This window comes from Sciurus carolinensis, chromosome 11, assembly GCF_902686445.1.
Source record: "Sciurus carolinensis chromosome 11, mSciCar1.2, whole genome shotgun sequence".
Classification (NCBI taxonomy): domain Eukaryota; kingdom Metazoa; phylum Chordata; class Mammalia; order Rodentia; family Sciuridae; genus Sciurus; species Sciurus carolinensis.
In genome coordinates, this window is record NC_062223.1 from 101,375,347 (window position 1) to 101,389,714 (window position 14,368).

Genomic DNA, 14,368 nt, shown 5'->3' on the forward strand with positions numbered 1-14,368 from the left:
CTATCTATCTATCTATCTATTTATCTATACATCTATAATGAGGCAGGTCTTAAGATTTCTTTAAAAGGAAGTGACAGGTCTATCAGGACTAGATCTTGATATTGCAGTGATATTGCAACTTCACATCCTGGAGCTCTGTCTGTCTAGTTAGAAGGCATTTGAAGGTTACAGCACAGGCAAAGGGCTGTTTCCAACTTTGGAGAATGACTTGGTGGATGTTGAGAAGATACTAGTTTCTTTGGCTGAAATTTTTAGAGTGCAAGAGTAGTATGAGAGAAAGCATAGGTTAAAAATGATGGGAGAAAGAAGATGTGCTATAATTACTTAGTAGATAACAACTTAATGTGCTGCTTTAAAAGAAAATTAAACTAATCAACTCATGATTCAGCAATACATATATTTGGCTTATGCTACCAAGAAGGGTGGGACAGAAAAAGGAAATAAGTTGTAAGAGTTGGCAGTAGGCTGATATGTGACCTGAAAGATAAGGTGACATCAAATTCCTCCCAAAGTCATAATCTTGGATAAACATGTTAGATAATCAAGAGAAAAATGGACTGCAACTAAGGCTAGAATACCCAGGGTTTTCCATTATTGAATAAAAGTGGTAGCACCAAGATGATACAATAAGAGCATCTATAGCTTTCTGAATTCCTGGCTAAAAGAGTAAGTTGTGAAAGCTCTGCAAACAATGGAAGTAAATAAATGGACTTGGGAAGGTCATGGGAGGTTAGGTAGACAGGGAAGCCCATGTGAAGCATGCCAGGCCATCCCTGATACTGAGAAGCTTAGGAAAGCTGCACACTCCTTTGTGTTGGGTGCCTCAGTATTTTGCAGTTAAAAAAGGGTGGGGAGATATTTTGGACAGATTTTCTTGGGGTTCCAACATCTAAACTTAAATCACAACTTAGGAGTTGTCATCATATAGATACACAGATAGGAATTAATAAAGAGAACAAGCCTTGAGGTATAAGGTGGTTAAAGTGGAATGCTTAAGAGTTTGAGGAAGAGAAATCTCAAGGGAGGGAGCAGAGGAATGTTATTGAAGTAGGAAGACAGTCCAGAGAAATTGCAGTGTGCCACTGTTTCTTGACCCTTTCAAGTTTTTTCCCCAGGGTAAGAAGATGGGTGGTTTATTTCATCCTTTGAACTTTCTAGTTTTAACTTGGGTTGTAGCAATAGTGAAGTCTTTGTGGGTTTTCGTTTTTAATTTTTATGGAATTTGTAACTTTTAGAAACTGTGGATAAAATCTGGCCAAGTGTTGGTTCCTATTTGTTATTTTTAGGCTGGAGTCTTCTGAAACTGCTTGCCAAACACATATCATTTATGGGATTATGAACTGTTTGGTCTTCATTAGAGGCCGGCACCACTATTTATTTTCATTGAAGCTCTCCTGAAGATAGTAATTTAATACACAGATTAAATATGTTATGCTTACAATGAAAATATTTCATGTTCTGTATTTGCCATCATAATAAACAGTGGTTTAATAGTTAACATTTGTTGAGAATCAGGATTTCAAGTTTCTTTTCTGTACCAGACATTGTTCTAAGTCAATTTCATGTAATGTTCATGAAGTCTTGCAGGGGGTTCGTATCTTTTTTTTGTATGCGAGGAACCTGAGTTTCAGAGAAACTGAGTGCTTGCTTGAAACATTACCCTAAGAGGTAGTTCTTGGCTTGACATTCCATGATTAAGTCTTGTGTACACTATTCTATAATATAAAAGAATGATTGATTCTAAACAAAGAACTTTTTTCCAGATCTGACAACCTTTATCACATAAGATTTTATTTCATCACTAAAAATAGATGCTTTGTCTTATATTACCTGCCAGAAGGGTGAATATATCCACTGTAAAACAGGATGCAGAAAGAAGACTCTGAATATACATCTAGTGAAGAAATAGATGATATGTAGATCAATCTAGGCTAATTGTTTCAACGACTTTAAAGTACCAGAACAACCATGGGATATAGGATTCCATGCTAGTAGGCAGCACATTGAGTGGCTTAGAGTAGCATGTGCTTTTTTTTTTTTTTTTTTTTTTTCTTTTTTTTTTTTGTCTTTTCAGGGGAATGAAGAACAATTGTCAGGCCTCCTTGTCCACTGGTGATTCTGTCTCTGATGATCTCTCTCGGACATGCCCATTGCTGCATAGCAGTTTCTCAGTGCCTTCAAGGAAAGATAATTCCTTGATTCCATTTTAGTAAGGTGCTGAATTTCACTTCAACTCAACATACATTTATTGAATGACTACCATATGCTAAGCGTTGTTTTAGGCCCACTTTATGAAGACTCTTCTTTGATTATTGATATCAACCACTATTTCTAGCCACATATAAAATAGAAAATAGAAAAGTTGGCATTTTTAAACTGTGTTCAAGTAAAAAACCATAGAAATGTTTTTATCAACAAATTCTCATTGTGTTTTTCTCATTTGTGCCACACCCAGCATTCTTTTCTTCTGAGTCTTCTCCATAACAATCTGACATTTGTAGTTCTCAGAGAATACTAAAAACATAACTGCAGTTATTACGAATCAAGACTTATTTGGTAATTCCTTGACATTCTGCTATGTAACGTACTGTATGTTTTTTATTAAGGCTTGTGGTTATATCTGTGTGCATTCCAATACCTTAAGCTTTTCAGTAATTTATCTATAGTGAATTCATTCTTAACATTATGGACACTTTGGCATTTGGTTTGTTTCTCTGACTCTCTCTCTCTCTCTCTGCCTTGCCCATCTCTTCCCATGAATCTTTCATGTTCTGAGGCAGAGAGATGAAGAATATATGCTTATCCTCAAGAATCTTAAAACATTATTCAGTTATTTTATGGCATTAGATAGTACAGGAATGAGCATGCATTTCTTCTGGCTTTCAGTATGGTGTTTCATAAAGACCATTTTATGTACATTTTCTGCTGGATTCTTTCATACTAAGCACGCTAGTGCTTTCTCATGTAGTTCAATACATGATGTCTTGCTTAGTATTTACACAGCAGGTGAGGAAACAGTTAAATGTTGTCTAAAGACTCACACCCTCCCTGCCTTAATGTTTCTCATTCTATGGGAATTAACTATGGTATATCATAGAAGAACATCCAACTTGGGAAGCAGAAGACCTGTCCAGGTTGGAGTCACTTCTCTGACTCAGGACAAGTTACTACTTAACTTTTCAGAACTTTAGTCTTCATAGCTCAGTGTGAGAACAAAATATATAAGAACTTTGAAATAATAAAACCTCTTACCAACTCTGTTGCTATCTTTATTGTAAAGCATATTAAAGCTTTACATCATCATTGTCACTTTGGGAAGTGAATAACCCATCTTTTACAAGTGGTTAAGGAAGCCACATTAGGGACTTTCAAGAATGTGAAAGGTTTCAAATAAGGGAAGTTGAAAGTCATCTGGGAGCTGTAAGTATTTACCTGTCTTTCAGAAACTGAGTGTTTGAACGATTGAGCCCCTGTTGCTTATAAGATATTGTGCTAGATGCTTGGGCAGTAACATTCCATACCTTTAATATACTGTTTAGAATAAGGTGGATAACTTTGGTTTACAAATAACTAAGAAGAAAGGTGCAGTGGAGAAAGCACCAGAATCTCCAACATGTGGTGCTGAGCAGGGTGAAGGAAGAGGTAACTTCAGTTTGGAAGGGTTCAGGAAGGGCTTTGTGGAGGAAATTGGGGTTTGGGAGCGACTTTGAAGAAGGGGCCACTTTGTCTCTGGAGCATGAAAGAAGGGTATTTTCTAAGGAAGTAGAATAACAATAGAAACACAGGTGTAAGAGTGTATTTGGTTTGTTCCAGATAATCACCATCACCTCACTGGGTAAATGTGGTTGGTTATGTAGGTAGAAGCTGCCATTTGGAAGATTCTGGACAAATCATCAACCTAGTCTTGCTATACATGGTTCCATTGCCAAGTCCTTGTTCTTATTCTTCTAACAGGCTTTCCACCTCACACCCACATAGAACTGAAACCTTTTTTTTTTTCCACCTGCCTTCAAGATCTGTGTGCAGAGAAATATGGTGAGGGAGGATTCTGGAGCTGCTCCTTGGGCGAAATTCTGCTTCTAATGTGTCACTGGCTTGCACTACCATGGGGAAGTCACTTACCCTTTCTGTGACTCAACTGCTTCATCTGTAAAATGAGAGTGATGGTATCTAGTTCTAAAGCTGTTGCAAGGATTAATGGGTTAATTTATATAAGATACTAAGCACCATCTGTGCTGCTGTTGTTGCTAGCCTCTGTGGCAACTTACTGACAGCCTTCGTGATTGATTCCGGGCTCTCACCCCTACATGACTGCACCCATTTTGGGGGAGATTTCTGTCCTGTTTTCCCCTTTGTGTTCCCCTTGCTTCACATTGTCTGCCTTCTGCATGGTAATGTGAAGATGATAACTCTACATTATGTATGCCTGTACATCCTGCTCCTGTGAGTCTTGCTTAAATCTTATCCCAGAGAAACTGAATTTCAGGAAGAACTGCCTTATTACCAACAGACTGACTGGTTAAACTTGTTCCCACATAAATATAGCTTACTTCCATAGCAAACATTGTCAAAGTAAATCCATTAGCACTTGTAAAATAATAGGTAGACCTCAATGCTCAAGTTTATATACAAGAAGAGTTATAATTAAATATTTATCAGGTGTTTTATATTCTTCTTATGAAATGAAGTTTTAGTGTTTCATTAGCATCATCTAATCATGGGTGCTGGAGGTTAACTCTTTGATACAAAAATATTGTTGACTAATTAAAACCTAGTATAATTTCTTCCAGGTTACAATTTGAACACAGGTGGAGACATCTGTGCTTAGCTTTCAGGTTAGGCAAATGAGAAACAAGTGGTTTGTGTGATATTTGGAGCATCTTCACCATGGACTGCCTTTCTCAAGAGTAGGTGAACGTTATTCCTACATCATCAGCTCAGAAGGTGACTATGGTGATTCCAACTGTAATTTTTAATAAGTATTAATAGTTGGGTAGAAATAGAAAAACACCTGTCTAAACTGGACCCCTTGCTTGACATACTTTATATACTCAGTTTCTCTTTTTCTATTTGAGAGAAAATATTAATTTTACTGTTATTCATTGTGAGTTTAAAATTTAACAATAACTTTTAAAAACAATTAGGTTTTAAGATCAAGGTTTCTATTATGTTGCAAATTGATTTTATTTAAAAAAGGTGATAAGCAGTTTATTTATTTATTTATGTATTTTGTGCACGTGATTATAGTGTAGAAACTTGAGCCAGGCAATTAGGGAATAGTGTGCTTCATGTGATTTGTTTTACTTGACTTTACTGCTGGGGATTGAACCCAGAGCCTTGTGCATGCTAAGCATGTGCTCTTCCTCTGAGCTACATCCCCAGCTCATGTGATTTTTTAAATCAATCAAAGATGTTGGGCTTTCTAGTTCAGAATTACATACTCAGTAGGAGGTGGAGCCAAGATGAAAAACCCAAGGTGGAGTCCTCATTTTGTATGATTGAATTGTGTTACTGCCAGAAAACATAAGTTCTATACCTTGATGATCATCATTACTTTAGCATTTGGAAAATCAGAATATATAGAAGGAAGACCAAGAACCCAGAACACACTTGAAATTGAAAACATGTACCAGGGACTGAACCCAAAGGTGCTTTACCTGAACCACATCCCCAATCCTTTTTATTTTTTTCCTGATGCCGAGCCTTACAGAGTTGCTGAGGCTGGCTTTGAGCTTGCAATCCTCCTGCCTCAGCCTCCTGAGCTGCTGAGATTTCCAGGTGTGCACCACTGCACCCAGCAACATGTGTTTTAAACCTCCCTTATGGTCGAGAACTCATCCAGAACCGTATTCTCTTGTATAATCCTGTCATCTTCCAGAAGGACTGGGAGCAGAATCATTCATGCATTCTTGATTCAATCCAGTACTGAAATACTCATGTCTTACGCAGAACTACTGAGTGATAACACTGTCACAGCTTTATTGTTTTGTAGCACACCTAGAGAAAATTTGAAACTGATCAACAGACTCTTTTCCAGAGTGATTTCCAGGGTTATCTACAGTCTACCAGACCACCTTTATGATAAACTTTCACTATTCTGAGATGTTCAACATGGAAATAGCCAACATGACTTGAGTACTTCCTGGGTGTCAGGAACTGTTCTACATGCTTCCTTTGTATTAATTCACTTCTCAGAATGGCCCAAGAGGTGGATTCTATTCCATGTAACAGATGCAGATACTGAACTACAGAGAGGTTTTGGTACTTAATCATGCTACTTGTTGCTGATAGAATCAGGATTCTGCCTCCAGAGCTCATACTCCAGTCCCTTGGCTATATTGACAGGGTGGCTTATAAGTGGGCTTCTGTGTTCCTGTTTGGGGATAGGAATTATTACAGTGCAATCATAGGATCTCTGTGAAAGGACAGAGCTGTGTAGTTCCTTTCTCAGTTGAGGAGCCATATCAGGTAAAGAATAGGAAGAAATGAGGGATTATGCCAGGAATTCACTAAAGAGAGAACTTCCAAATAGCTCATTTGAGCTTGAGTCCAGCTCAGAAGGACTCCCGGTGGTGGTTAAGAGGAGAAGAAGGAAGGGTATTCATCACGGAATCTCTGTATATTTTATATGCCCATGTAGTCCTACCTCAACTCTGCTGTAGGAATTGCATCTGCAGCCCCAAACCCAGTACAGCATAGGCCTTCTTTATATTGTCCAAGTAAAAATAAAGTGATGTTAAACCAAACACGTTCCCCCAGTCTCAGAGTATCCACATACAGCTTGGATTAAAATTTCCTAGGAGTCAGCTTTCTTTTTTGGTCTTCTCATAATATTATATATGGGTATGCTGATTTCTCTACCCTTAGAGCAGTACACTGTGTCAGATAAATGCACACTTTGGCACAGTACCCCTCTTTGAAAGGCCAGTTAACTTTGCTACCTGTGTGAGCTGGACTGAAGGATAATGACTGATGCCATTCGTTGAGTTGCCTAATATGCAGCAGGCACATACTTCATTTAGTCTTCCTATCAGCTCTGCAAGTTAAGCATTAATTCTCTGTTGTATAGATAAGAAAAATGAGCCTCAGAAAGGATGAGTGATTGTCCAAGGCCTTTCAGCTAATTGGTAAAGTCTAGTTCTGACAAAACCCTTGTTTTTCTCATTGACTAATAATTCACTAAGGAGGTTCTCTTCATCTTTTTTCCTGAAAGTCTAAAGCAGACCTGCTCTTTTGAATTGAAAATACTTCTGAAGTAGAATGCATAGCTGATCCCAGACTTTTTCCTCTTTTGTAAGAAAAGATATTACTTTGCCAGTAGCTTCCTTTCTAGAGCCTGATAAAATTTTTTAAACCAGAATTAAAAAACAACAGCAACAACAACAACAAAACAAAAAGAAACTCTCCAGTGCACACAATGAATGTTTAAAACAAAACAACATAGCGAAACAAACAAAATAAAACACACATACACACACACACAGGCAGAACAAAACCAACCAGACTTTACAGCTTGAGAACCTTTGATCTTCACATTTGCCCTTGGTGAGCATGTTGATGGGTCCTTGGATCACAGTGGTGTAAAAGTTAATCTTCATGTTCAGGGGCCTATTAACTCTTCAAATGCCAACTTTTCAGTTGCTTGGACTGTCACAGTCCTGAATAAGGTGTGTGACCTCAGTTGTTCTGTTAAGGAAAAAATTATTCTGGCACTTGTTAGAATGGCAAGGAAGAATTTATTCAAGACTCTCACAATAGGTGTCAAGACTGTTAACAATAGGCAAGAGATTGGGCTCAAATCCAAATACAGCAAAAACAAGTGGGGATTGATAGCCTAGTGAGAGCAGGTGTAGGGAAAGTTTGTAGATAGAAAATGACTTAGAAGAGACATAACAGGTAAGAGAGTTCTAGCTGAATGAAGTCAGGGCAAGGGATAATATACATCAAAGATGGGGGTTGAGGAATTGGAGCAGATATTGAAGGAAGGGGATTCACTGTAAACTAGCATAGTGGAACTCTTGTGTAGGCTGTGTAAACCCAGTAAGGATGGGAACCAAGGTGGAGGCCTACTTGAGAAGAGAGCTTAGATGGGTATGATCAAGATTAGTCAAGCAGAGATTCTTTTATCAGTTCCTATTGCTTATGTCAAATATGAGGGTTCAGGCATGGACTTGAACTCATGCAAGGAGGTTGCTATTAAATGAAGTACAGAGTGAATTCCAGAAAAAAAAAAAAATGCATTTTATCACTGGTGAAGACATCTTTGATAGGGTCAGCATAAAAGATCATAGCTCTGAGAAATGTGACCTTTAAAGTTTCTCTGATGTTGCTCAGGAAGGTTTGTTATTTTTAATTTTCTTAACAAATTTAAAGAGCGCCTATTAAATGCTGACACTGTTCTAAATCCTTTGCATTTATTATTTCATTTAATCCTGAAAACAGTCGTATGAGTTGGTTATGCAATTGTTATTCCATTTTTTGTGCAGAATAGAACAAAGACCCAGGGGAATAAAATAATTTGCCCAAGGTTACATAGCAAGGAATTATATGTGGGGGCAATGGATTTCAACACAGGCAGCCAGGCTCCAGACTGGACTGTGCAATCCGAATCACCCCACTGGGGTGCATTCTAGGCTGTTGGCTTCTCAGGGATTTATGTCTGTCTTTTTTGAGATTTTCTTTTTTCTGCCCAGAAATAAATCATTCTTTTTCTGAGTTCTGGTAGACTCTGCATCTTGTTTGAGGAGAGTATGTTTAGCTTTAATCTCCTGTAAATCACAAAGCTATTTGTAAATAAACTTTCTGGGCACCTTTCACCTTCTAGATTTAGCTAGTAGTTTATGGTTAAAAACACGTTTCCTATCTTTCCCACAGTCTGTACAGCATATCATTAGTGATGCTTTCTAATCAAGATTTGCCTTTTTCCACCCACTAGCAACCTCAGTGGCATTCCTTCTTTTTTTTTTTTTTTTTTCAATAAATCGTCCACTTGTAATGAGGGTTAATTCCTTGATTTGATAAATTGGCTTCCACATAATATACTTCTGGCATCAAAACTCTCTTTAAAGAGGCAAATCCCTTTGGGCTGGGTAGATCCAGTTTCTAAAATGTTTGTTTAGTGGTCTCTTTAATTTTGCTTAAATTTGCCAAACTGGTATTTAATTAGATAAATTAACTGTTTTATTGATAGTAGGGATTGAGCTTGGGGTGCTTTACCACTGAGTTACATCCTCAATCTTTTTTATTTTGAGACAGTGTCTTACTAAGTTGCTGAGTCTGACCTTGAACTTGTGATCCTTCTGCCTCAGTGTTCCAAGTTGCTGGGATTATAGGCATGCACCACTGTACCTGGCACCAAACTGGTATTTAAAAAACCCTGGTGGATGTGATACTAGAACCAAAGTCATAAAATATTACATGTGGAAACTCTTTAGTATTCCATGGTTCCTCACCTTATCACAATTTTCATGTATTTTAATTGCAGATCTGTCTATGGCAGTACAGAAATTTTCCCAGTCACTACAAGACTTCCAGTTTGAATGTATTGGTGATGCTGAAACAGATGATGAAATTAGTATTGGTGAGTACTACCATTTGTCAATATCCTATGATTTTAAAAGTCTTATTTATTTATTTCATTGAGGTCCAACAAATTCGCACACCTAAATAACGAACATCTAAAATAGTCTCTGGCTTTAATAAAACTCTAAGGGTAATTTTGGGGGGGTTTGTGGAAAAAAATACTATAAACTGTTTTTCAACTTGAAGACTATTTTTTTTCCCCATGAGGAAATTACTTTATCAGCCTATAGCCTAGGTTAACCCTCTGAGAAAATCTGGATAACAATGTATGTCCCTGCCTCAAAGTAAGTCATTCAACCAAACGTGTATTGGGCATCTACTATTAAATATGCTTGGTACAGGTTTTCAGAATTATCTTACTTTTTTCCTTAATACTGATTTCCTTTTTAGAACATTTGTTTGTAAAGAAAACAAATCATGTTTAGTTAGTGATGATGTATTAAACAGGTTTTCTGGCAAGACACAGGGCATTACTACAGATCAGGACACTTGAGCCATGGTCTGACTTTGCCACAGTCATTTAGCAATCTGACCCTGGGAAAGGCATGCCCCTTCTGAATGACACAGATTCATTTTGAGTAAAAGTGGGGGTTCAATTATATGATCTTCAAACTTTTGTCTATATTTGAGTTTGTGCTGTTTGAAGATAAGGTTCATGGTGCATTCTCTCCCCACCTTTTAGAGATCGCTAGTTACCAGTTTGTGCATGTGGGACCTCTTGTAGGCTGGATTAGAGATCTGTTGCATAATTAAAAGAGTGTACGAAGTATATGTGGACATTTTAGAAAATAATACTAAGTGTGCCCACTTTCCAAGTATAAAAATACAAATTATAAGTACTTAGAACAGTGATTTCCAATTAACATGTACATGAAACACCTGGAGATCTTATTAAATGCAGATTCTGATAGTAAACTCTGGGTGGAAAGTACAGATCTGTATTTCTTTCTTTTTATTTGTTTGTTTTGTAGTACTGCGTGTTGAACCTAGGGCCTCATGCATGCTAGGCAAGCACTCTACCTCTGAGCTATATCCCCACAGTTCTGTATTGCTAATAGACTTTAGGGGATGTCAGTGCTCCTGATGCCAGGACCATACTTGACTAGCAGGCCCTCCAGGCCTCCCCACAATCACATTCCTCTCCTTTCTCTGACCTTTATTTTTCTTCTATACTTTTACCAGTTATGTCTGTATTCCCAAACAAATGTATTTTATTAGTTTTGAAAATCTCAATAGTAAGTCCAAAACTTGCTGTGAAAAAAAAGCTGTATTTTCCCTACAAGAGGAGGGCTGTCAGGAGAAGATGAACTGCATGAGTTTCTCATTCATCCCATGGTGTCAGCTTGCTTATATTCACAAGAACTCTCCTGGAGAAATCACTGGGCAGAGTGCACAGTCCTTAGACAAGCTATTTTTGCATGTGCAGTTTACATCAGATGTACACAATTATGTACAAGTTGGTGATCTTTCTGAGGGTATATGCCAGTGATCACTTTGACTGCTTGTCTCTGTGAGCATGAATTATTCTGAGGGAGCATAGAGGGGACTGGTCTCTGGGATCATGGATACCTACTTCTGCCTCAGTCTGGAATGAAAGGTGACCCAGACTTGCCTGTTAGAGAGTCTCCAGGAAACAGTGAGAGCCCTGCCACATGGACTTCAAGCAGAATGACTCCTTTGTCCTCACAGGATGAATGGGGGTGATCAGCATTAGTGGTCATGCACCATCAACATTTGGAGCAATAGTGACATTTTGCATGTCTCTCTGCCTCCACTGGGGATCTAAGTCAGTATATGCTAAGCATTTGCTCTACCACTGAACTACATCCCTGGCCCATGATTGTCATTTATTGATATTTGTGTCATAAGTATCTAGTCCCTAATGTAGGTGGATAAAAGCCTTGATATATTGATAAGAAAATATACTAGCACTATTATTTAGAAAAATATAAGATTCATATAAAATTAATTTTTTTCTTAGTTGTAAAACTAAAGTCCATGAAGTCAGAGGCCAGATCTGTTTCTTTTTTTAAGCCATTTAAACCTTAGCACTTAACTTTACTCATGATAGAACTTCAGTTACTTTGTTGGATAAATGATGTAATTTTCTGTATAAACTTTAATTTTTTCCACATTATATGCATATTTGTCTAATAGGATAATACATATAATTTTCCTTTGGAAAAAGGATTGTAGCAAATATTTTTGGGTTTTCACAGTCATGGTTTCATGACTGTATTCCATCAGGTTCATACACAAGAATTTATGAAATAATCTCTAGAGTACATGCAGGTTGCTTCTGGTTGATCTCCCACCTGTTATTGTTAAGAGGACAATAAACATCTTTATGCATATTCTTTTATTTTCTTTTAAGCATCACATGTCTGTGGCTGCTGTGGAGGTTGTTTTTTTTATTTTTATTTTTAGTTGTAGATGGACCCAATACCTTTCTTTCTTTAATTAATTAATTAATTTGTGATGCCAGGGATTGAACCCAGGGCCTTGTGCTTACAAGACAAGCACTCTACCAACTGAGCTATATCCCTAGCCCAATACCTTTATTTATTTACTCATTTTTATGCAGTGCTGAGGACAGAACCCAGTACCTCACAGATATGAGGCAAGCACTTTACCACTGAGCCACTACTCCAGCCCAAGGTTGGGTTTTTAATTACTCTTCTCTGCAGTATTTTAGGCAGACATCAGGTAATTTCTCTGGGTTGCAGTGGACTTGATATCTCAACAGTGGTCTGTTTAACTCTTTCCACTTTGGCTAAGTGATCATTGTTGTGCAGCGGTTGCAAGTTAGTTTTGAGAGGTATGAATTGATCAGAAGGCTTATTATAGGTAATTACTATTAGATTAATTTCTAATGTTTAAGGGCCTTAAGAAGTTAGATGATAGTTTGGAGATCAGATGCTGAATAATATACAGGAGTGAAGTTCTTTGCTAATTTTAGATCAGGAGGCTTATTTAAGTACTACGTACTTGAATCTGATTTAAATACCAAAACTTTGTTAGGGAAAACTAACTCAGAGCTAAGCAACTTAATTAATTAATTTACTTTTGTGATACTGGGGAACCAGGGCCTTTTGCATGCCTGGCAAGCACTTTAATACTGAACTACACCCCTGGCTCCAAGTCAAATGATTTATAAGCAAGAATTACTTTTGGAACAACTAATGTGAAACTACAGATATGTTTCTATAACTTAACCATCCAACATTTTTATCCTTTAACCAAGCCTCTAAATACATTGTATATTATTAATTAAATTCTAAATAATAAAATAATAGAAGACTTGGAATAATCATTCTCAACATGGGGAATTATGAAACTATCCTGACCTGTTGTTCAAGGACCATGAGCTGGGAGAAATATATCCCTTACTAATCATGTAAGGCTGGTGTGGATGAAGTGCAAGGATTACTCTGACGTACCATAATCAGTTTTGTTTCTGTGTGAGAAGGTACAGAGTTTCAGCTATCTTTACTTTAGCTTGTGGAAGCCCCAGTTTCAGCTGTTTCTTTATTCCTCTGATTTAATGAAAGAAGAATGAAGTAAGACAGCTGTGCCTATTAGCATTGAGTAATATCTAAAACACTCAGGCCAGAGTAGCCTTGAGACTTACAGATGACATAACTGCAAAATTTGATGACTTACACAAAAGCTCATCTAAGTAAGCCACATGAGTGCAAAATGACTTGTGAAGTCAGTCTGCTGATGTGTATGGTGGTGGGAATAGGGAGAGCAGTGGGAGAACTAGAGGGTTAGTAAGATGCCTGCTTTCAGTGTACTTGCTGAGGAAGAGGATGAAGTACAGATCTGGAGTGAAGTAACAAAAAGAAGGTGGTATTACTCTATCAGCATAATTCTCTCATTGGTGGAAGGTGTTCTGGGAGTTTGTTAGATGTGTAGAACTGTGTCTGGTCTATCAATCTTCCATGTCCTCTAGACCATACCCTTTTGACCTTGTGCTTTTTTTTTTTTTTTTTTTTTTTTTTCGGTGCCAGTGAAACATTGCTGGCTAGGAAGGAAGCAAAATGAGACTAGTTGTCCAGGACCCAGTGGGGAATTCCTGTGGCCCTGAGAGCAGGTCTGTTGTTTCCAGGGCTGAAGTCCCAAGCAGGGAGGCATCCTGTCTCTGTTTTCAGCACTCTTCTTTCCATCTGAGAGCACCAAGAGGCCATTGCTTCTCTCTTCTCTAAAGCATTAATTCTCTCTAAGCATAAATTAGTTACAGGTGAGAGTTCACTGGCTCCTTTTCATCTGCCCACTGTAGCTCAGGATGAGTGGGAAGCAGCCTGCTGAGTCCATCCGATTTCTCACAGCTGCTCTCACTGCCCATTTTTATACTGCTTTGGATTTTTTTCCCAATTTTTTATAATTGTAGATGGACAGAATGCCTTTACTTTATTTATTTTTATGTGGTGCTAAGGTTTGAACACATGCCTCATACATGGGAGGCAAGCACTCTGCCACTGAGCTACAGCCCCAGCCCCTGCTTTGGATTTTTGAACTGAGGAAAGTCCTTGAGATAGGAAGATAGTGTGAGACACTTGGGGCTTGGAAATTGCTGGTAGACGGGAGGGGAGTGATGAAAACTGGTATAAGCTGCAATCCTACTCAAATAATATGTTTATGGGATATGTTAGATATAAAATGTACCATTAAAAAACTAATTACACAGTTGCATGCATGCCAATGTGAAAACTCAGTACCTTTTGCATCAGTGCTGATACATATATATGTATGGGAATTGATAATGTTCCAACATGAATCGTGT

The 14,368-nt window shown here is 37.8% G+C and overlaps 1 protein-coding gene across 3 annotated transcripts in view; it reads left to right on the forward strand.

Annotated features, from left to right (window-relative positions):
* Nucleotides 1-14,368, forward strand: part of Arhgap42 (Rho GTPase activating protein 42) — a 273,624-nt gene that overhangs the window by 55,838 nt on the left and 203,418 nt on the right. For all 3 annotated transcript variants that reach the window (XM_047516700.1, XM_047516699.1, XM_047516701.1), the window contains exon 2: nt 9,485-9,580. In XM_047516700.1, the coding sequence (XP_047372656.1) occupies nt 9,485-9,580 (96 nt within the window). The remainder of the gene's footprint in view (nt 1-9,484; nt 9,581-14,368) is intronic.